The sequence below is a fragment of the Monodelphis domestica genome, chromosome 2, assembly GCF_027887165.1.
Source record: "Monodelphis domestica isolate mMonDom1 chromosome 2, mMonDom1.pri, whole genome shotgun sequence".
NCBI classification, from domain to species: Eukaryota; Metazoa; Chordata; class Mammalia; order Didelphimorphia; family Didelphidae; genus Monodelphis; species Monodelphis domestica.
This window is the reverse complement of record NC_077228.1, coordinates 400162754-400184518: the sequence shown is the minus strand read 5'-3', so window position 1 is coordinate 400184518 and position 21765 is coordinate 400162754. Positions and strand designations below refer to the sequence as shown.

The 21765-nt window shown below is 35.1% G+C and overlaps 1 protein-coding gene across 4 annotated transcripts in view; it reads left to right on the top strand.

Annotated features, from left to right (window-relative positions):
* Positions 1–21765, top strand: part of PTPRK (protein tyrosine phosphatase receptor type K) — a 734435-nt gene that overhangs the window by 699616 nt on the left and 13054 nt on the right. For all 4 annotated transcript variants that reach the window (XM_007484536.3, XM_056818748.1, XM_007484539.3 and 1 more), the window contains 6 exons: positions 10894–11048; positions 13781–13916; positions 14162–14311; positions 15675–15848; positions 19721–19852; positions 19995–20120. In XM_007484536.3, the coding sequence (XP_007484598.1) occupies positions 10894–11048; positions 13781–13916; positions 14162–14311; positions 15675–15848; positions 19721–19852; positions 19995–20120 (873 nt within the window). The remainder of the gene's footprint in view (positions 1–10893; positions 11049–13780; positions 13917–14161; positions 14312–15674; positions 15849–19720; positions 19853–19994; positions 20121–21765) is intronic.

Below are 21765 nucleotides of genomic sequence, written 5' to 3'. Positions count from 1 at the left end.
TTATAAATTTTACTTAGTCATAATAGACAAGCTGACCAGATGCCCAGAAGAATTTTGTGTTGCATGAACTCCAGTGACTTATTTGGCCAAGGTGCTCTTAAAAGAAATTATACCTCATTTTGGTCTGCCAGCATAGATTGGTTCAGACAGGGGAATTCATTTTACTGATTCGGTTTTATTTCAAATTTATTCTTGTTTAGGAATCACTCCCAAATTTCATGTATCATATCCCCAGAGCTGAGGCCAAGTTAAAAGTATGAACAGGGAACTTAAAACCATGATAGGAAAAATGTGTACTAAGGCTCTCCCTCTAGCTCTATTTAACCTTCAAAGAAGGACCAGGGGAGATCTACACATCTCACCATTTTATATGCTTTTTGGTCATCTACCTATGCAGGCTAAACCTTTTTCCTCTCCATACACCTCATTGCTAGAGGTGAATACTTCTATATACAAGATTTGCATGTAAAACATTTGAGAACTTCAGGAATCCGGAGCTGTTGTACAAGCAGGACTCATTTAGACTTTTCCCTTCATGATCTAAACCCAAGAGACAAAGTGTATATATATAAAGAATTTCCAGCACACAGGAGCAACTCAGCTAACCAGGGAAGGCTCATTTCAAGTATTGTTAATCATCCCAATAGCTATAAAAATTGGAGAAATGATCTCTTGGATGCATTGTTCATATGTGAAATTAGTACCTTCCATCAAAACTGACTATATCCTGTCACATGCATTGAAGATAAAACTACAAAGACAATTGGACACTATTTTCACTGATATGGAACTCCTGAATTTATATATTTTCAATAGAATATATTTGATTTTTATTTTACCTGAAGCACCTGAAACCAGTATCAATAATTGTTTTGATTTTCAAATAGATTGAGTAAGAATCAATAGGTAAGTACTTAATTTATATATATTATAGAATTTGTATTTTGTTTTAAATATGTGTACTGGCATGTATTCTGTTTAGAAATGGTTATTTTAATTATACTTTTATAGGACTATAGAGAAAAGTTTAACTAAATGATAAGTCTTACAAAGTGTTATAAGTGTTGGTCAACAATCACCTCGGGAGGGAAGTATATGTTTTATACATATTGTATATTTTTTATACATAATATCTTATAATTGTAAATTTTTGTGGTATTTGTTAGATTTCAATTAATATCTTCAGGTTCTTATTTCCATGGAGTGAAGTTGGGATTGTATTATTTGTAATTGTAATTCTATTATTTGTAAAATCCAAAATTGGTTTTCCTTTCTTTTCTCTTTCATTTCTCTCTGTTCCTCCTATTATTATAGTTTTCTATTAGAAAGGATAATTTTGTAGGCAACTTTGAATAGAGGATATGAGTATTATATATATGTTTGCATGATCCATTGGGAGACTGGGTTCATCCAAAGCATCACAGGGGAATATGTAAAAGTAAATTCTTAATCTTTTGCTCTAACTTAACTGGGGAAAGAGCTGGCTGACTAAGTGAACAAAGAGCCAGGCCCAAAGAGATAGTAGGTTTGGCCTGGTTAGCTACACTGAAGAGTTATTAATAAGAATCTCTCAAACAGTAGTTTTAGGTAGTTTACAGGTTGATATAAGAAGATTTAGGTCGTACTAGGGTAGATAGTTAAATATCTCTCCCTCTTTCTCTCTCTTTTTTTTTAAATAATATTTTATTTGATCATTTCCAAGCATTATTCATTAAAGACAAAGATCATTTTCTTTTCTTCCCCCCCAACCCCCATAGCCGACGTGTGATTCCACTGGGTGTCACATGTGTTCTTCATTCGAACCCATTTCCATGTTGTTAATATTTGCATTAGAGTTTCGTTTAGAGTCTCTCCTCTGTCATGTCCCCTCAACCACTGTATTCAGGCAGTTGCTTTTCCTCAGTGTTTCTATTCCCATAGTTTATCCTTTGCTTATGCATAGTGTTTTTTCTCCTAGATCCCTGCAAATCGTTCAGGGACATTACACCACCACTAATGGAGAAGTCCATTACGTTCGATTGTACCACAGTGTATCAGTCTCTGTGTACAGTGTTCTCCTGGTTCTGCTCCTCTCACTCTGCATCACTTCCTGGAGGTTGTTCCAGTCTCCATGGAACTCCTCCACTTTATTATTCCTTTTAGCACAATAGTATTCCGTCACCAACATATACCACAATTTGCTCAGCCATTCCCCAATTGATGGGCATCCCCTCGTTTTCCAGTTTTTGGCCACCATAAAGAGCGCAGCATATGAATATTTTTGTACAAGTCTTTTTGTCCATTATCTCTTTGGGGTACAGACCCAGCAGTGCTATGGCTGGATCAAAGGGTAGACATTCTTTTGTTGCCCTTTGGGCATAGTTCCAAATTGTCCTCCACAATAGTTGGATCAGTTCACAACTTCACCAGCAATGAATTAATGTCCCTAATTTGCCACATCCCCTCCAGCATTCATTACTTTCCTTTGCTATCATGCTAGCCAGTCTGCTTGGTGTGAGGTGATACCTCAGAGTTGTTTTGATTTGTATCTCTCTGATTATAAGAGATTTAGAACACTTCTTCATGTGCTTATTAATAGTTTTGATTTCTTTATCTGAAAACTGCCTATCCATGTCCCTTGCTCATTTATCAATTGGAGAATGGCTTGATTTTTTGTACAATTGATTTAGCTCTTTATATATGAGTAATTAAACCTTTGTCAGAGGTTTCTATGAAGATTTTTTCCCAATTTGTTGTTTCCCTTCTGATTTTAGTTACATTGGTTTTGTTTGTACAAAAGCTTTTTAATTTGATGTAGTCAAAATTATTTATTTTACATTTTGTGATTCTTTCTATGTCTTGCTTGGTTTTAAAGTCTTTCCCCTCCCAAAGGTCTGACGTATATTATTCTGTGTTTACCCAATTTACTTATGGTTTCCTTCTTTATGTTTAAGTCATTCACCCATTTTGAATTTATCTTAGTGTAGGGTGTGAGGTGTTGATCTATTCCTAATCTCTCCCACACTGTCTTCCAATTTTCCCAGCAGTTTTTATCGAATAGTGTATTTTTGTCCCAAAAGCTGGGATCTTTGGATTTATCGTATACTGTCTTGCTGAGGTCTCTTTCCCCCAGTCTATTCCACTGACCTTCCTTTCTGTTTCTTAGCCAGTACCAAATTGTTTTGATGACTGCTGCTTTGTAATATAGTTTAAGGTCTGGGACTGCAAGGCCCCCATTATATGTGGTTTTTTTTTTCATTATTTCCCTGGATATCCTTGATCTTTTGTTATTCCAAATGAATTTTGTTATGGTTTTTTTCTAAATCAGTAAAGAAATATTTTGGGAGTTCAATGGGTATGGCACTAAATAGATAAATAAGTTTGGATAGGATGGTCATTTTTATTATATTGGCTCGTCCTATCCATGAGCTGTTAATGTTTTTCCAATTGCTCAAGTCTAGTTTTAGTTGTGTGGAGAGTGTTTTGTAGTTGTGTTCATATAGTTCCTGTGTTGGTCTCGGGAGATAGATTCCTAGGTATTTTATTTTGTCTAAGGTGATTTTGAATGGGATTTCTCTTTCTAGTTTTTGCTGCTGAGCTGTGTTGGAGATATATAGAAAAGCTGATGACTTATGTGGGTTTATTTTGTATCCTGCAACTTTGCTAAAGTTGTTGATTATTTCAATTAGTTTTTTGGTTGAATATCTAGGATTCTTTAAGTAGACCATCATGTCATCTGCAAAGAGTGATAACTTGGTCTCCTCCTTGCCTATTTTGATGCCTTCAATTCCTTTATCTTCTCTAATTGCTACTGCTAGTGTTTCTAGTACAATGTCAAATAGTAGAGGTGATAATGGGTATCCTTGTTTCACTCCTGATCTTATTGGGAATGCATCTAGTTTATCTCCATTGCAGATGATATTAGCTGATGGTTTTAGATATATACTGTTTATTGTTTTTAGGAATGACCCTTCTATTCCTATGCTTTCTAGTGTTTTTAATAGGAATGGGCGTTGTATTTTATCAAAGGCTTTTTCTGCGTCTATTGAGATAATCATGTGGTTCTTGTTGGTTTGCTTGTTGATGTGGTCAATTATGTGGATGGTTTTCCTAATATTGAACCAGCCCTGCATCCCTGGTATAAATCCTACTTGATCATGGTGGATGACCCTTCTGATCACTTGCTGGAGTCTTTTTGCTAGTATCCTATTTAAGATTTTTGCATCTATATTCATTAGGGAGATTGGTCTATAGTTTTCTTTTTGTTTTTGACCTGCCTGGTTTTGGAATCAGTACCATGTTTGTGTCATAAAAGGAGTTTGGTAGAACTCCCTCTTTGCTTATTATGTCAAATAGTTTGTATAGTATTCGGATTAACTGTTCTCTGAATGTTTGATAGAATTCACTGGTGAATCCATCAGGCCCTGGGGATTTTTCTTAGGGAGTTCTTTGATGGCCTGTTGGATTTCATTTTCTGATATGGGATTATTTAAGAATTCTATTTCTTCTTCTGTTAGACTAGGCAGTTTGTATTTTTGTATATATTCATCCATATCTCCTAAATTGGTATATTTATTGCCATATAATTGGGCAAAGTAATTTCTAATGATTGCCTTAATTTCCTCTTCATCGGAGGTGCTGTCCCCCTTTTCATCTTTGATGCTGTTAATTTGCTTTTCTTCCTTCCTTTTTTTAATTAGATTGACCAGTACTTTGTCTATTTTGTTTGTTTTTTCAAAGTACCAGCTTCTTCTCTTATTTATTAAATCAATAGTTCTATCACTTTCAATTTTATTAATTTCTCCCTTAATTTTTAGGGTTTCTATTTCGGTTTTCTGCTGGGGGTTTTTAATTTGATAGCTTTTGAGTTTTTTTATTTGCATTTCCAATTAATTGATCTCTGCTCTCCCTAGTTTGTTGATATATGCACTCAGGGATATGAATTTACCTCTGATTACCACTTTGGCTGCATCCCAAAAGTTTTGAAAGGATGTCTCACCATTGTCATTTTCCTCGATAAAATTATTAATTGTTTCTATGATTTCTTCTCTAACTAAAAGATTTTGGAGTATCATATTGTTTAATTTCCAATTAGTTTTTGATTTGGTTTTTCATGTACCATTACTGATCATTATTTTTATTGCCTCATGATCTGAGAAGGCTGCATTTATTGTTTCTGCTTTTCTGCATTTGTGTGCTATGTTTCTGTGACCTAATGTATGGTCAATTTTTGTGAATGTGTCATGTGGTGCTGAGAAGAACGTGTATTCCTTTTTATCCCTATTTATTTTTCTCCATATGTCTATTAATTCTTCCCTCTTTCTCTCTTGACTATTTTTTCTCAATTAAAACAAAATTTTGTTAAACTGCTCTCCTTTCTTTGTCAATCTCCTAATTTTAACCACTATACAGCTCTAGACTTAATATTTGAAGAATAACGTGAATATACATCTTCAAAGAATAAAATGAAAAATGAAAATATGAAAGACATATCAATATATACATATCCGTTTGTTGGATTATGCCTTCTGTGGTGCAGTGAGGGGAGGGAAGGACTAAGATACCTGGAAAGAAATTCTATTAATATTTATTAAATAAAGAATTTTTAAAAGTAACCAGGCTCTCCATAGCTAACAACCTATATGCCAACTTTTTCATCTCTAGAATCTTCATGAGAATAATATATGCATATATCATAGGTACCCCTCCTTGAATCTAAGATAACAGAAGGCAGACTTTTGCAACAAACGATCTTCAGATACCAACTGCTCAGCTCTGAGCATTCTCTCTTGCTGTCTTCCATTCCTGAAATGCTCTCCCTTAACTACTGACCTTCCTGGCTTTCTTTAAGTTCCAATTAAAATATCATCTTATATATGAAATCTTCCCCAAACTATAATCTCCATCAGGGCAGGATGCCCTTAGACCCAGCAATACTTTTGCTGGCATGTTACTCAACACATAGCAGACATTTAACAAATATTGATTGATTGATTTATTGAATGAATGGTGTAAAGAATATTAAGCTCTACTGAGTTTATTATTTGTCGTTTAGAAAGAAAAGATATTTTATTCTATAGGCAAAAGAGCAAACCCCAGCCAAAAAAGGAACTCACCAACAAGGTATAAAAACTGAAAAAGGTTTTTTAAAAGATGCATCTCCAGACGTTATTTTGTTTATCATTAATTTGATTACTATTATTTTACAAAAGGAAATGTATGCTGACTACACATTTACCTTAATTCATGGAGGATGCCCTCTTCAGAGACCAAAGGAAAGACAGATTCCCAAAGATGATGTAATTCTCTAAAATTACTGTTTAATTAATTGCATCAAACCCCAGAATACTCATTGGCTCAATATCCCAGACTACCGAGAAAAAAATCAACCTAAAAATCTAAATAGGAGGATTCAATTTGGATGACAAATGACTTGCAGAGATCTCACTTAAGAAAACTCGACCCCTAGCCAGCCTTTTCAATAATGAATATACTATACCAGTATTTCCAAATATATACCTGACATAGCATGATGTACAAGAGTATGAGAATTTGGCTTGCTCTTTATCTCCTGTCACTTCTTTTTGACTTATCACTGCCACCATCATTCAGCAACCTCTTCCTTTTGACTTTCACTTTATCCATATTTGTCACCCTATCCAGGATTTGTAACATTCACTAGTCCCAGATCATTCTCTCTTTTAACAAGGACTTCATTATGTAGCCTACAGTCTTTTCCTCCAGCCTAACCCCACCTTTGTACTAGAACATTTTAATGTATAAATACATACTGATATTATTTCAAGCACCCTAGTAACCCAGTTCATTAATCTCATTAACTTCTATAACTTCACTTTAACTCTATGGCACATACAAGGGTGGCTAAACCTTTTGATCAGATCACATCATTGCCTACTTCCACAATCAAGAATTTCAATCCTCTATCAAACCATAACTTCCTATCATTCCATTTATCTCCTTCCCTCAAAATTTATTCTTGGGTCCTGGTCTCTCCACCCCTCAGTACTCTCCCAGAACATCACCTACATCCTGGATTTATTTTTCTTCTCACTGTATATATAACCAATTCCATATTTTACTGATCTCTAATCTCAAATTCTTTGTCTCCTTTTCCTATGACCAATATGCCTTGGAAAACACCAACCCTAGATTGTGCCACTATTTATCTCTTCTACTGTACTCATTTGGTAGTGCTACTGAAAAGTTACTGGAAGAAGAAAGCAGCCAATCAATACACAAGCATTTTCAGTATTCAATACTTACTTTGTGCCAGGTAAAATGCTGTGTCCTAAGGATACAAAGAAAGAAAATTCCTGTTTTTCTGGAGAGGAGGGTGAAGGACAACTTTAGGGACATAAAAAGATATGCTAAATATAGATTCGACTAAAAACTGGAAGAATCAGGAAAGACTTCATATAAGGGTTAGCATTTAAGTGAACTTTGAAGGAAACTAAAAGTTATAAAAGCAGAAATAAAAAGAGTGCTATTTAAGTATGAATGGGGATGGGATAATTGAAGTGAGGAAACATACACAAAGGCCCCAAAACAGTACATCAAATGTAGTGTTAGGAATAAGAAGCTAGTTGGTTGGATCAGAGAATATAGAAAGTGGAATAACGTGTAATTGTTTAGAAAGTCGGGTTGAAGCTCAGTTATAAAAGATTTTAAATACCATAGAGAGAGAGAGATTTTAATTTAATCCAGCTACTGGATATATTAGAAACTAATGTTCTATATTCTCAACTGGACCTTCATTTCAGCATGAAAATTCTTTCATTCTTCCCAGATTGACTCTCTCATACTACCAACAGTGACATCCTAGATCCTTGTATCCTGACTCCTGAAATCCCTCTTCTCATAATCTCTTTTTCTGGAACACCTCAGTTAAGATAAGAACTCTTTTTAAGTTTGGCTTGTTTCATTCACGGCATTTGTATCCCCAGTGCCTAGGACCATATTCATTTGACCCATAGTAGACATTTAATAAATAATTTTTGATTGATTAATCATCCATATCCCAGCTATTAACTGTGGGTAAACTTATGAGCTCTGTCCTGGACCTATTTAATTTCTCTTTATAAACCTGCTCTCTTGGTCACTTATCAAACCACAGATTCAATTATCAATCTTCCGCAGATGACTGCCAGATACCAATATCTAACTATTATCTTTCTCCTGAGTCTAAGTTTCACCTCATTCCTTTCACTTATTCAGCATTTCCAACTAACTGTCCCATAGTCCTCTCAAATTCAATATGACCAGAACTGACTTCGTTATTTTTTCACCAATATCCACCCTTCTTCCTTCCTTCCTTCCTTCCTTCCTTCCTTCCTTCCTTCCTTCCTTCCTTCCTTCCTTCCTTCCTTCCTTCCTTCCTTCCTTCCTTCCTTCCTTCCTTCCTTCCTTCCTTCCTTCCTTCCTTCCTTCTTTCCTTCCTTCCTTCCTTCCTTCCTTCCTTCCTTCCTTCCTTCCCTTCTTTATTTCTTCCTGTCTTTCTTTTTTTTTTAGGGGGGGCTCAACTTCATTCCTTCTAATCCTTTCAGCCATTCAGGTTTGTAATTTCAGTGTAACCCTCAACTTCTCATTTTTCTTCATGTCACATGTCCAATAAGTTTCAAGTCTTGCCAATTCTACTTCCATAATACTCAACGTTGCCTCTTAGAATCTCCCAGTTTCCTACTTGACATGTCTGTGTCTTTATATAGAATCTGCATTTCTTTATGGTATGTACTTTTTCTTTTTCACATGTTTATTATCCTGAGCACCTAGGGAACATTGTGGTAAACAATAATAAGGACTTATTGACTGATTGAATTTCTATCAACCAAACTATGACATAGAGATGATATAAAGACAAATTATTGATTCATTCCAACATTATATGTTATTTGGACATTAACTATTAATGGACAGCATACTGAGTTCCTAATGGAGAAGAGAGAGAGGAGGTAGACCACTCCTGGGAAAATCTACAGCACTTTTAAAGATGCCAAGTAATACCATGCCTCACAAGCCCATTTTTTGAAATCCAATATATTCCTGCTGCTGATACATGGCTGTCAATCATAGAATGTCACAATGTATAAAAAAATAAAAATTACAAATGACCCAGTGGGAAATGGAGAGGTATGTTGTGGTTATAAGTAATTTAAAGTATATTGACCACAAAAGATTATGTGCCATAGTAGAGAATATCATGTATGTATGAAATATTTGATCTAAAAGTCCATTCGTGTGATGAGAACAAGGAAAAACAGCTTAAAATATGTGTTGATTTGGATTCCACATCATTTTTGGACTTTGAAGGTCTCCTGCTTATTATGAAGTTTCATTAATGAGAATTTATGTAAATAGAACCGGATGAATCGGTAGATTCCAGGCATGGAGAATAGCCAGAGCAAAAGTATAGCTATGGGAAAGAGTATCATGTGAGGAATAGCAAGAAGGTCAGCATGGCTTCATGACAGTAGGACAAATCTAATTATTCTTCTATATGGAAACCCATATAATTGATAACAACTGCATTACCTTTCTTGAATTTCCTCTTCTTGTGGCAAAACATTCGCAGTTCTTTCAAATGATGCCTATGACATGAACTCAAGGTCCTTCATCATCCTTGTTGCTCACCTTTAGACACAATCTAGCTAATCAGCGATCTTAAACTTTGTTAATCAACTCCAAAACAATACTCCTGGTGTCATTTAACTAGGACTGAAGGCAGAAAATACCCTTTTTATTTCCAGAAGGTTGCATTGGAATATTTTGGAGTTACCATATCAAATATCTAAATCATATTAAAGGAAAAATCCTACCTTAGTCACTTAGTTGTGTGACTTTGGTCAAGTTGTTTACCTCTGTTTTTATAAATTTTCTCAGCTGTAAAATGGAAATCATAATAGCACTTACCTCACAGGTTGGTTGTGAAGGTCAAAAGGAGATATCTATGAAGTGCTTACCACAAATCTGGCACATAGTAAGTGTTTAATAAATGCATGTTGCTTTCCTCCAGCCTCTAAAACTTCCACCAGAGGTGGACCCAGATTCCTAATTGGAAACTATTAAGTAAAATAAATAAAAATAGAGCACCACACAGATAATGTTGATTTGGGAGGGGGGGTTCTTAAGTGATGGGTTAGCTTCTTTGTAAACTTCTTCAAAGTCCTAAGTAGGTTGGTCAGAGAAGCATTTGAGTTTTCCTATTTTTTTTCCATAATGGTTTTTATAAGGTTATTCAAGTTAAGGAGAAAATTGAGTGGGCAGATATACTTTTCACATATACATCCATGATAATGGTACTACTTCCTATAATCCTTTCAGCCAGTCAGGTTTGTAATCTCAGTGTGACCCTTAACTTCTTGTTTTCTTCACTCTAATAAGTTCCAAGTCCTGCCAGTTTTACTTCCACAACACTGTCAACTTTGCCTCTTAGAATCGCCTAGCTTTCTACATTGTATGTGTGGCATAAACTATGGCAAGGTACTGCCAGAAGTGGTGATCACTCACATTTATTGAGCACTTTTTAGAGTTCAGAAAGTATTTTCCTTAAAGGATCCTCTGCAATAATAGTTAGGGCAAATATTACTCCATTTTGCAGATAAGTTAACTGAGTTTCAGGGAGGTTAAATGACTTTTCTGTCAGGTCATTTGGCTAGTTATATATCAGAACCAAACAATGAAGTTATATTCTTTTAGAAGGTGTAGGGTATTAGGGAAAGCAAATCAATTATTAAGCCATGGCAGATGCTCTTGGCCACAGTCATATTTTTAGTATAAGCTATCCTCTGTTGGTAAAATAACATGTATTTTTGTCCATTTGAGGGATCATATTGTGCTTTGTATTGAAATCATTTTCTCTTTCATTCTTTTGAAGTTTTCCTTTTTGTCTTTTTGCAGAGAGGATATAATGAAATCCGTGAAGTTAAACAATTTCATTTTACTGGTTGGCCAGATCATGGTGTGCCATACCATGCCACAGGTCTGCTGTCATTTATTCGCCGGGTCAAAGTATCTAATCCACCCAGTGCTGGGCCCATCGTGGTCCATTGCAGGTATGTGTAGGCAGCAAATGGGCTAGCAGCTTTATGAGTGCTCTTTGTAAGACTTAACTCAGAGTATGCAAGAAAAACTTTGAATTCTCTTCCAAAGGTCCCAGATTGCAATTATTATATATGAGGTTAAAAGATCATTGACTTGAGGATTAGTTGTATATGATACATAAAATAGAAAATTATTATGTGAATGTAATCATTCTACAATGTGATCATGTTGTCCATAGAAAAGCCAAAAGAAACTCTGTCTTGCATTGGGAACAGCTGTGTTGTTTTCCTGTGAGTTTTGTAAATCCGAAGCTAGAAGAAATGGCTTGTTAAAAGAGGGTTTTTTCCCAAATCTAGTAAATCTCCTATAGAACCTAGATTTTTAAAACTCAATATGAGGCACACAGAATTACTAAATGGGTACAAATTGCAGAAATTTGTACAGCAGAACAGCTATTTAAAAAACACATCAGAAGACCCAGAAAACAACTCCAATGAGTTCCAACCAATGTATGGCAGAATGTGTACTTCCTTCTGATTAAAGTTTTAGCTTAAAAGAAGCATTGAGGGCCCCTGAGCACATATCACATGGCCTCATTTTAAGATGTCACCAGAAAATAAGCCTAGGTTCAGAGAATCTTTTCCCACATGCTACAAGCTTACCCTGGGGAAGTTTTTGGTGGTATCTGTTTCCTCTACTTGTATATGCAACCTAATAAGAATTGAAGTGAGAATAGCCAAAAGGGAAGTAAAAACTGGAATTAAGACAATGGTACTGTAGGGAGGTCAGATTCTGCATACAAGTTTAAAAGATTTGGAGTCAAATAGCCCCTAAAGAAATCTGATGAACTCTCCAATTAGGTCTCCATTTCAAACCCTGAGAAAGGATTAAAGATGGTAAGAGAAGCCCAAGGGTGGTAAGGAAAAAAAGAAAGGAGGGAATTGTAGGGAGAGCTATTATGATAGTAGGAAGGCTCTGTTGCTTGAATTTCTGAGGAAGCAATGCTCTCTCAATCCAAGCATTAGTGGCATAATGCTAATAGAAATAAAAAGCTAAGCATTTAAAGTATGAGATAAAGCAGCCCTTCAATGCGGAGATTTGTTGACTTTTCACAAAAGGTTCACATCTTAGGAGTTCCATGATCAAAGGGATGCTCTGAGATTCTGTGTTAATTTTCTGTTTTCAGAGGTATCATTTTCCACTTTCAAGTCTAACTTTAAACAAAGGTGAATTATAAGAAAATGGATTGCAAAAGTGAATTTAAGTAAAGGGACTTCTCTTTTTCTCCAATGGCTTTTGTTATAAAACTGGAAAAGTATTACTCCTGCAGGGGGTGGAGGAGTGGGCAAGGAAGCATTTCTCAGTATGCATTTAGTCATGCCTTTTGGGAATTGAAGTCTCCCTCTTACATTGATCTTTTTAGCTTCTCTGTGATGCTTTTCATTCCTCTTCCACCCTCAGCTCTCTCACAGAATCTTCTCTTTCCATCTGATTATCCAGGCCTAGATGATATTCACATCTTTAACCTCTAAGAACTAGGTCTTTTTGTTTGTTTTCTTATTTACAATGTTTCCAGCACATAATAGGGGGAAGCCACTATATTCCTACTTTGTCAATAAGTGTCATTGCACAACTCACAAATTTTCCTTACTTTTGAAGCTTTGGATCATTTAAAAAATACAAATATGTTTGCTCCTTTTCTTATCATGCAAAATGAGTTCCTTTGAAATGAAAGAGATTTGCTTATGGTATAGAATGTCATGTTTTCTTGTTTAAAATTTAAAAGTTATTCTTAATTCTGTTTATAACCAAGCCCCAGAACTCAAAGCCTCTCTGGCTATCCTTTACTTTGCACAGAATGAGGCTTTTTTCTTTGTATGAAATGAAAAAGTAATATAAGCACTGCACAAGTTGTCATGCCATTATTTATTTGTTTCTACCTCAAATCAAGAATATTGATTTGATTTGTAAGCCCTAAATGATTTTATTCATTTATAACATAGTTATTTCTTGAGTTAAGACCCAGAAACTGATTGGAAAATGAAAGATCAAGTCAATAACCCAGGTGTTTGTACAAATTAATCCAAATATATCTATGCAGACCTTGATTCATTTGTTTGAATTGACTGGCTTGTGCCACTGAATTGAATGAATCATTCTGTCCTTTTCGTGTCAGATAAAGAATCCTCCCCATGATATCAGAGTTGTAATAATAATTGTTCTCCCCTTCCTTTATGATTCATTGTATTCATAGGTCATAGGGTTGTATTTTTATTTTTGTTTGTTTTTGGTGAGGAAAGAGCTTTGGAACTAAATGTATATACAGTGTCATCATTTGATAATGCTAGTGTCTGAACAGGAAACAGTCAGGTTCAAGATTCACTATTAAGTCACACTTTTTTCTTTATGGAGTGATGATTCAGATAATATCGCTTCATCTATGGTTTGTCTAAATACATGAAGTAATTACAAAATGAATTTTGATGATAGATGTTCCATAGTTAGTGACAACTTATAAAACCATGCTTAGTGGTATTTTGGTTTTGCACGTATGTGTTGTTTGTATAATGTTTAGTGTTTTTAATTAAACTTCTGTCTTGTGATGCTATGGTGTATGGAGATGGTTGAATTTCAAAAAGAAATAGAATTTTGGTAAACTATACTGATCCTGCCTGTGTGAAGATGAAAGGGTCCTTGGATCATCACCAGAAACAGCTATACTCATTACATGATCTCATTTCAGTGCTGGTGCTGGACGAACTGGTTGTTATATTGTGATTGATATCATGCTGGATATGGCTGAAAGAGAAGGTGTGGTGGACATTTACAACTGTGTCAAAGCCCTCCGTTCTCGTCGTATCAACATGGTTCAAACAGAGGTAAATTGGTTGTTCCCTTGTGGAATTGTTGCTTTCTAACATCCATCAAACAAGATGGTAGGTTTGGGTTTTTTTTTTTTTTTTGTATTTTACTGGAATCACTGATCTTCCATGTTTATAGAAAAATATTAGTGTCCTTCAGAAAGGCTAACCTAGAAAGAACTTCCAAGTATTCTTTATCCTTGGACAAAGAAAAGTTTTATTAAAATTCCATAATACTTTCTTCCTCTTCCTTCTTTTTGTAGGAACAGTACATTTTTATTCATGATGCAATTCTGGAAGCCTGCTTATGTGGAGAAACTGCCATACCTGTCTGTGAATTCAAAGCTGCATATTTTGATATGATTAGAATAGACTCCCAGACTAATTCATCACATCTCAAAGATGAATTTCAGGTATTTGCAATTACTAGGGGTTCTTCATAGAAGCAACTAAAGACATTAGTTCTGGGCACTCTTCATTTTTTGAATGAGATCTTTCATGTCAAATTCACAAACTTTAACCTTATTTTCTTTGGTTCTTTTCATTATCTATGTTACAAAGTCATTTTAATATTAATGAGCTCTCTGCTCTCTTGTATTTTGAAGGACATGTAAGTTCAAACACAAAGGATTTGTGGGTAAAATGAGGATTGAAAAAAAACACACACTCATACAACCATATTGGTGATTTATGTATATTTACAATCCCTTTTTTCTTCTGCAATCTTACAAAGTTGACCTAATGTGCCCTTCATCATGGTGTAGAATCCAAGCTCATTAATTATAGTAAAAGCAGGTTATGTCTCTTTCTTATCAATAACTCCAGTATTTTCACTGACATTGTGGCATGCCTGAAGAGACATGGTTTTACTAAGGTGAAGAACTGCCTCTAGAGCCCTGGTTTTCTAACTGTCCATTGAGTGCTCTTTCTATTAAACCAAAGTTTTTTGTTTGTTCATTTTGTTTTGTTTTGTTTTAAACCCTTACTCTCCATCTTGGAATCAATACTGTGTATTGGTTCCAAGGCAGAAGAGTGGTAAGGGCTAGGCAATGGGGGTCAAGTGACTTGCCCAGGGTCACACAGCTAGTGTCTGAGACCAGATTTTTAACCTAGGACCTCCCATCCCTAGGCTTGGTTCTCAAACCACTGAGCCACCCAGCTGCCCCCTAAATCAGTTTTTTTTTTAACCTGGGTTCCATGGACCCTGGAGCAGTTATATATTTACTCTGTACTTTGATTTGGGAAAACTATATCTTTATTTTAAAATAATTCATTTCCCTTGTCAGCCTAAAAAACACCCTATGCATTTAAAAACATGATTCTGAAAAGAAATCCACAGGCTTAACCAGATTGCCAAAGAAGTCTTTGAGAACAAAAATGTTGAGTCACTGGAGTAAACCATGTTGCCTCCTAAAAATTCAGAACTCCTTTTGTTTATTCTATAGCTTCTGACTTCAGTGTAGTCTAATGACCTTGAATTAGTTTGATTTTTCTTTTGTGCAGAATATTTTTGCACTTTTATTGTGTTTTAAATGTTTTCCTCATTCTTTTTCAGTGAAGGTAAGTCAAGGACAGAGAAATATGTAACAACATGTGCTGTATGATTTTTCCCCATCTTAGGCTTCATTAGTCTTACTTAGAAAGTCTATCAACCTGTCACTGGTGGATGGCATATTTTGTACACATCCTAATTTCATTCTTTGCCCAAATTGTCCAGTCTGCACCAGATTTCAGAAAGTCACTATGTTATAACCTATGCTTGCCCTCTCTCTTTAGACCTTAAATTCCGTAACTCCTCGACTACAAGCAGAAGATTGCAGCATAGCCTGCCTGCCAAGGAACCATGACAAGAATCGTTTCATGGATATGCTGCCACCTGACAGATGTCTGCCTTTCTTAATTACTATCGATGGGGAGAGTAGTAACTACATCAATGCTGCTCTTATGGATGTAAGAGACTACTTCTTTGTTCACACAGAGCTCCTTAAAAAGCTGCATAATGAGAAAGAACACTTACTGGTTTTCTTCTTCAGCAAATTAATCCTAAAATGGGAAAGTGTTCACATTTTTGAAGTACTAATTTTTTTGCTTAAGAATTATTTTGGAGTTTTCTCCAAAAGGGTGTTTGGGGAACTAAAATACTCAAAACTTGATTGGAAATTCTCCTATTCTCTGCAATGAATATCTGCCTAGAAATAATTTTCAGCTTATTTGTTTTCAGAAAAGAACATCATATAGATCTGTTTTGGATACAGTAAATAATTGACTAAAATCACAAAATACAGAATGTTAAATAAAAAGGTTTTATTTTTAACACTTAATGACCTAGTAATTTATGGTTGACAAATATTTCTTTGAGTCCTCAAATTAGGAAAGATTATAAAACCTCAAATCAATCCTTAATTGATCAGATGTTTGCTTGTTATAGGCAGAGTAGATTTGTATGTGATGAAGAAGATAAATCAGATCAGTCATATTACCAGCCATCATGATCATAGAATGACCTACATTCACTCTGAGGTTACATTATCCTCATCATCATCATAAGCATTTATATAGTACTTTAAGCTATATTATGAGCTTTAAAAATACATCATTAAATCCTTACAACAACCATGTGAAGCAGATGCCATTATCCACATTTTACAGATGAGGAAATTGAGACTGAGATATTGTGACTTGTTGAGGGTCACACTATTAAGTGCCTGAGGCAGGACCTGAATTCAATTCTCCATTGTGCTACCAATGTGTTGTCAAAAAATGTGCTTAGCTCAGCATTAGATAATTAAGAGAACTTGTATATTATAAATGCCCTAGTCAGATATTGGGTGGAATTAGCTATTTTCCTTCTTGTAACCTAAACTGGCTTCATTCTTTTTAGTTTGATTGTTAAGAATTCAATTAAAAGATATAATTATGATCAGCTGATTTATTTTGTTTTTTGACCCAGTCACCTCATAGTTATCCTCTTGGCCAAGAAACCAAAACAAGATGGGAAATTACAAGTCAGTGTTAGTGTTTTAGTATCAGTGCTTTAGCCAGTAGTCTCAGGTAAGATTTTCTGAATCATTGCCGATCATGGTTTAAGCAATTAGATAACAGACAAAAGAAAGCCTCATTTCAGTCCTCAGGCTTCCCCTGCATTCCTGCTTTGTCTCCTTGTGTTATTTAACTAGAGAAACAAGAGGAAAACACAAGTAATTGGCTTCTTCCCTTTAGCAGGGACCTTACCTTGCCAAGCCTGAGCACCTGAACCCCTAGGATCTCAACAAAGTCCTCCATATTTCTAGACTTAATTTTCTGAGAAGTGCTTACATAGCAACTAAAAATTAAGCATGCAGCCTGAATATCAAATTAATTAGCAAAACTGGATCAGGAAGGAAGATTTTTTAAAAAGAAAAGAAGTTTTTTTTTGGAGAAAGTTCTCACCAACACAGAATTTTTTGCCTAGTGTGCTTCCCTGGTATATTTCTTAAGTCTTCATAGTTCACTGTAGACCTTAGACCTAGATCTTATACCCTTCAACCCTTTTCCCTTATCCTCTCAGGATCACCAAAAAGATATTTCATAATTCAAACTCGTACATAACTCTAAGGATCTAAATAAACCTCATAATATACATATGGGGAGGCAAAAAAATGGTCTACTTTGGCTGAAACTACAGTACATAGAGGAAATTATATAAATATAAAAAGTTTCTACCTATTTTTGTAGCATCTTGTGTTCCAGGCTAAGGATTTTGGTGATAGGGAATTACCAAAGATTTTAGAACAGAGGAGTGATGTGGTTCAATCTATATATTTAAAAAAATATTATTCTGCAACAGAATGACTTGAAAATAAATTAGAGGAGTGAAAGAGTAAATATTGGATTACCTATTTGGAGGCTATTGCTAATAAAGAATTATATTGAGGTATTGACAATGGAATAATAGAATATGAGACAAATGCAAGACCTGAATTCAGTAAAACTTGGTGGATAAAGAGGAAAACTCAAAAATTCCCAGTGTAATTTAGATAAAATATGCTATTTGGGGCATGTTAGATTTGTGGGTTTTGTGGAAGACAGGTTCATCCACATAAGCAATGCTACTGATTTTTTTTTTCAATCCTTTATCTGACTTGAAATACATTTAAGAATAAAAAGGGTGGGGCAGCTGTGTAGCTCAGTGGATTGAGAGCCAGGCCTAGAGATGGGAGGTCCTAGGTTCAAATCTGGCCTCAGACACTTCTCAGCTGTGTGACCCTGGGCAAGTCACTTGACCCCCATTGCCTACCCTTACCACTCTTCTGCCTTGGAGCCAATACATGGTATTGACTCAAAGACCGAAGGTAAGGGTTTATTTAAAAAGAATAAAAAGGGGGAGAACAAAAGCACTTGCAGAATAAATTTGCAATTACAAGTTATCAGGTATTTCAGTTGTCCTTTTTTTTATATACATTGGGAATACTGATGTATCAGCAATGCATTAACAGTTTTTTAAAAAATACCTTTAATTTCTGCCTTGATTTATATCTGTATAAATAAACTACCTTTTAAGTACTAACTTCCAACATTGGAATTGAATCTTCCCTTATAACAAAGAAAAGTTAAGCAACAGTGAATGACATGAAACATTTTGTGCCACAACTGATTCATATAGTTCCACACTGGTCCACCAAGAAAAGGAAGATAAATTTTATGGTCCAACCTACTGCTGGGTTTTCTATTACTCAGAACCTAACTGATTTTAAATGATATTTTAATTTATATTGTAAGAACTGTATAGAGTAATCTTGTGGTTCTATTTATTTTATTCTGCATCAATGCCTATAACATATCATGGGTATTTTTTTTCTGATTCTCATAATGTTTAATACTACACAATAATGTTCTATTTTGTTACATACTGCAGTTTGTTTATTCCCTAGTCATTTGACACCCCTTTTATTTCCAGTTCTGTCCAACTACAAAAAGTGTTGTTGTTAATATTTTACACACTCCCAAATTAAAATAGAAATATCAGTAATTCCAGAAAATTAATAAAAATTTTGGAGAAATATGGCCACCACTCAACCATGTCTACTGTTTCTTTCAAGTTCTTCCACTCTCTATATAGAGTCAAAAGACTCTAAAAGAGTCAAAAGACAAAAGTCAAAAGACAGAAATAATCCTATGGGATACATCAAGTTCATCAGAACATTTTGCAGTATTCCAGAGTTAATGACATTCCTCTATGGCAGCAAGTTTAGCGGACACAAGATCAATTTCTACAGTATTATTAAAACACTTGGAAGTATTCAAGACATGATGTTACAAATGAGTTAGCAGTACACTGATAACTTAGATCAGAATTTAGGAAATTGGTGCAGCTATCTTTGTCAGTTGACTAGTTCAGAGATGTTTCCACCATTGCCTATGAAAGAAAAGGTAAGAATGCTTAATGGTTTTCTGTCATTTAAGTAGGACCTAGAGGACCGTGACAAGAGCCATAAAGAAACTCTCTATCTCTTCTTTTCTCTGTATTCATTTACTCGCTCCCTAAGCATTCATTAAACACACCTACATTCCAGGTTTTGGGTTTTATACTAAGGATAAAGACAAAAATGAAGCTGGATTTTGCCCTTGGCTGCATGGGCAGGTGAGAATCCTAACTGATACTATCTGGAAGTAAAAGAGCCTGGTTAAGAACTATAGCAGCCCTAATTGAAAATCTGGATTAAGTAGCAGTTTTGCTAGGGCTAAATATCAGGCTTTTTTGCCTGATTTGTGCTACAGTGAAATGTTCTTTGGCTCATGAATTTACAGTTCTAATGCTCCCTGTCCACCCTGTTTCTTTACAGAGTTACAGACAGCCCGCTGCTTTCATCGTCACCCAGTACCCTCTGCCAAATACTGTGAAAGACTTCTGGAGATTAGTATATGATTATGGCTGTACCTCCATTGTGATGTTAAATGAAGTCGACTTGACCCAGGTTGATGCCCATAATGTGGTTGTTGTGTTATATGCACTTAATTTTCTAAAATTGTACTACAATCCTACAATTCCCTTTGGGCCATGTAAATTTGAAAGTCTAATCGCCATCTTCATTTCCTTGTCCAATACTCCTTCTCTAGGGATGCCCTCAGTACTGGCCCGAAGAAGGCATGTTGCGATATGGACCTATTCAAGTAGAATGCATGTCCTGTGCAATGGACTGTGATGTGATCAACAGAATTTTTCGGATATGCAATCTCACAAGGGTAAGAGATTATTCAGTCATTCCAACTGAACTGCTTTAAGATATCATGAGTTGAGATAATAATAACAGTGTGATATAATTCTTTTCAGACACCAAGGGAAAAAATTAATAAACTTCACATATTCAATGCTGAGGCTAGTAGTCATTCGACACTTTAGTGCCAGAGTAAAATATGCATCTTACGAACAGAAATGCTGACAGCTGGAAGCTTGCTCTCTTAGTGCATTTTTGCAATAGCTTATTACTTCTGGAAATCTCAGTTCAAATACATTTAACTCTGTAGAGGTTGCTTGTCTTAGCCTGGCTCATGAGCATATATTTACCATGTCAGGAATGACTACATGTTTCATTAGGATTGCCATTCATCTCAGGAAAAGAGTTTTGAGGAAATAGCAGAAATGTTCACCTATAAAATCCCAGGCACAGTAGAATGGCTATGGTTTGTTTGGAACAATAGCATTCAAATCACTTTCGCAGCAGCCTGTACTGGGATTTCTATATTTTCCCTGAATAACAAATTAAGATATCGTGTTCTCTCTTCTCCCAAATATACAAAATGAAAATGGTTACAGCTTTAAATATAGGCAGCAAAGAAGTAGAACATAAAAAAAGTGGTTTGGTTTTGTTTTTAAAGCATGTTATCTTCAATTAGATAAAAAAGAGAAACAAGATTCCCCCCCTCCCCCCCAGGGTCCTAACTATAAGTGCTTAAGTCTGCTTTTAGTTTATTTTTCATTTCATAGATCTCCATAAATGGCAGTTGCTGGTTTTCAGTGTAGTTAACTCTCTTCTACTTCAAAGAATTCATAATTTTATCAATATGGATACTGCTTCTACCCCATAGATTGCAGCCCTCCCACACATCTTAAAAGTTTCCTGAGTTGCTATGACCAGAAACATTCATTATCTCTGTCCAACTTTCTGGTGAAAAATACTCTCTCAAATTGATAAGGCTGGTCCTCAGAAGACTTATGGTACATCATTGGGCCCGTAACTCAGTGTCTTTCCATCTTTCCAAGTTTCTCACTTGCTATACAGCCTTCTAGGTCCCAAGATCACCTCTTTAATAGTGTGAAACAATGAGGTAGGACTTTAGTGAAGAAACATTTTTGTCAGTACTAATAAAGACCTTCTGTACTGTAATCACAAATGGGCAATCCTGTTGTCCCTTGTAAAGGAAAAACTTTAAAATACTCTCTTCAATAAAAAATATTCATATAGATTGTAAGTACTTACATTAATGAAACTTGATTATGTCTGTACATCTGTCAGGATAATTGCCTTAGATATAGTTTCATTGAGAAACTATCAATGTAGAACTACGAAAGTATGTACCATGAAAAATTTTCAGGACTACAACTAATCTGAATACTCTTTTTTCTTGGAAATTTTATATTTTTTTAAATCTTTAGATATTTTGTATTTAGGCAATAGGCTTAAAGCAAAAAGAGGAATTAGTTCATATTCCCATCATTTGAATATCTTACATGGTGCCACTTGATCCTTGCTTGGAGATCATTTAATGTTACTTTAATTTAAATTTAATTTAAAATTTTAATATTTTTGAAGAGACATTCCTGTGCTTACATGTGGACAGTATCTAAACTAGGGAGATTTTTTTTCTGCAGTAAACAACATTTACAACA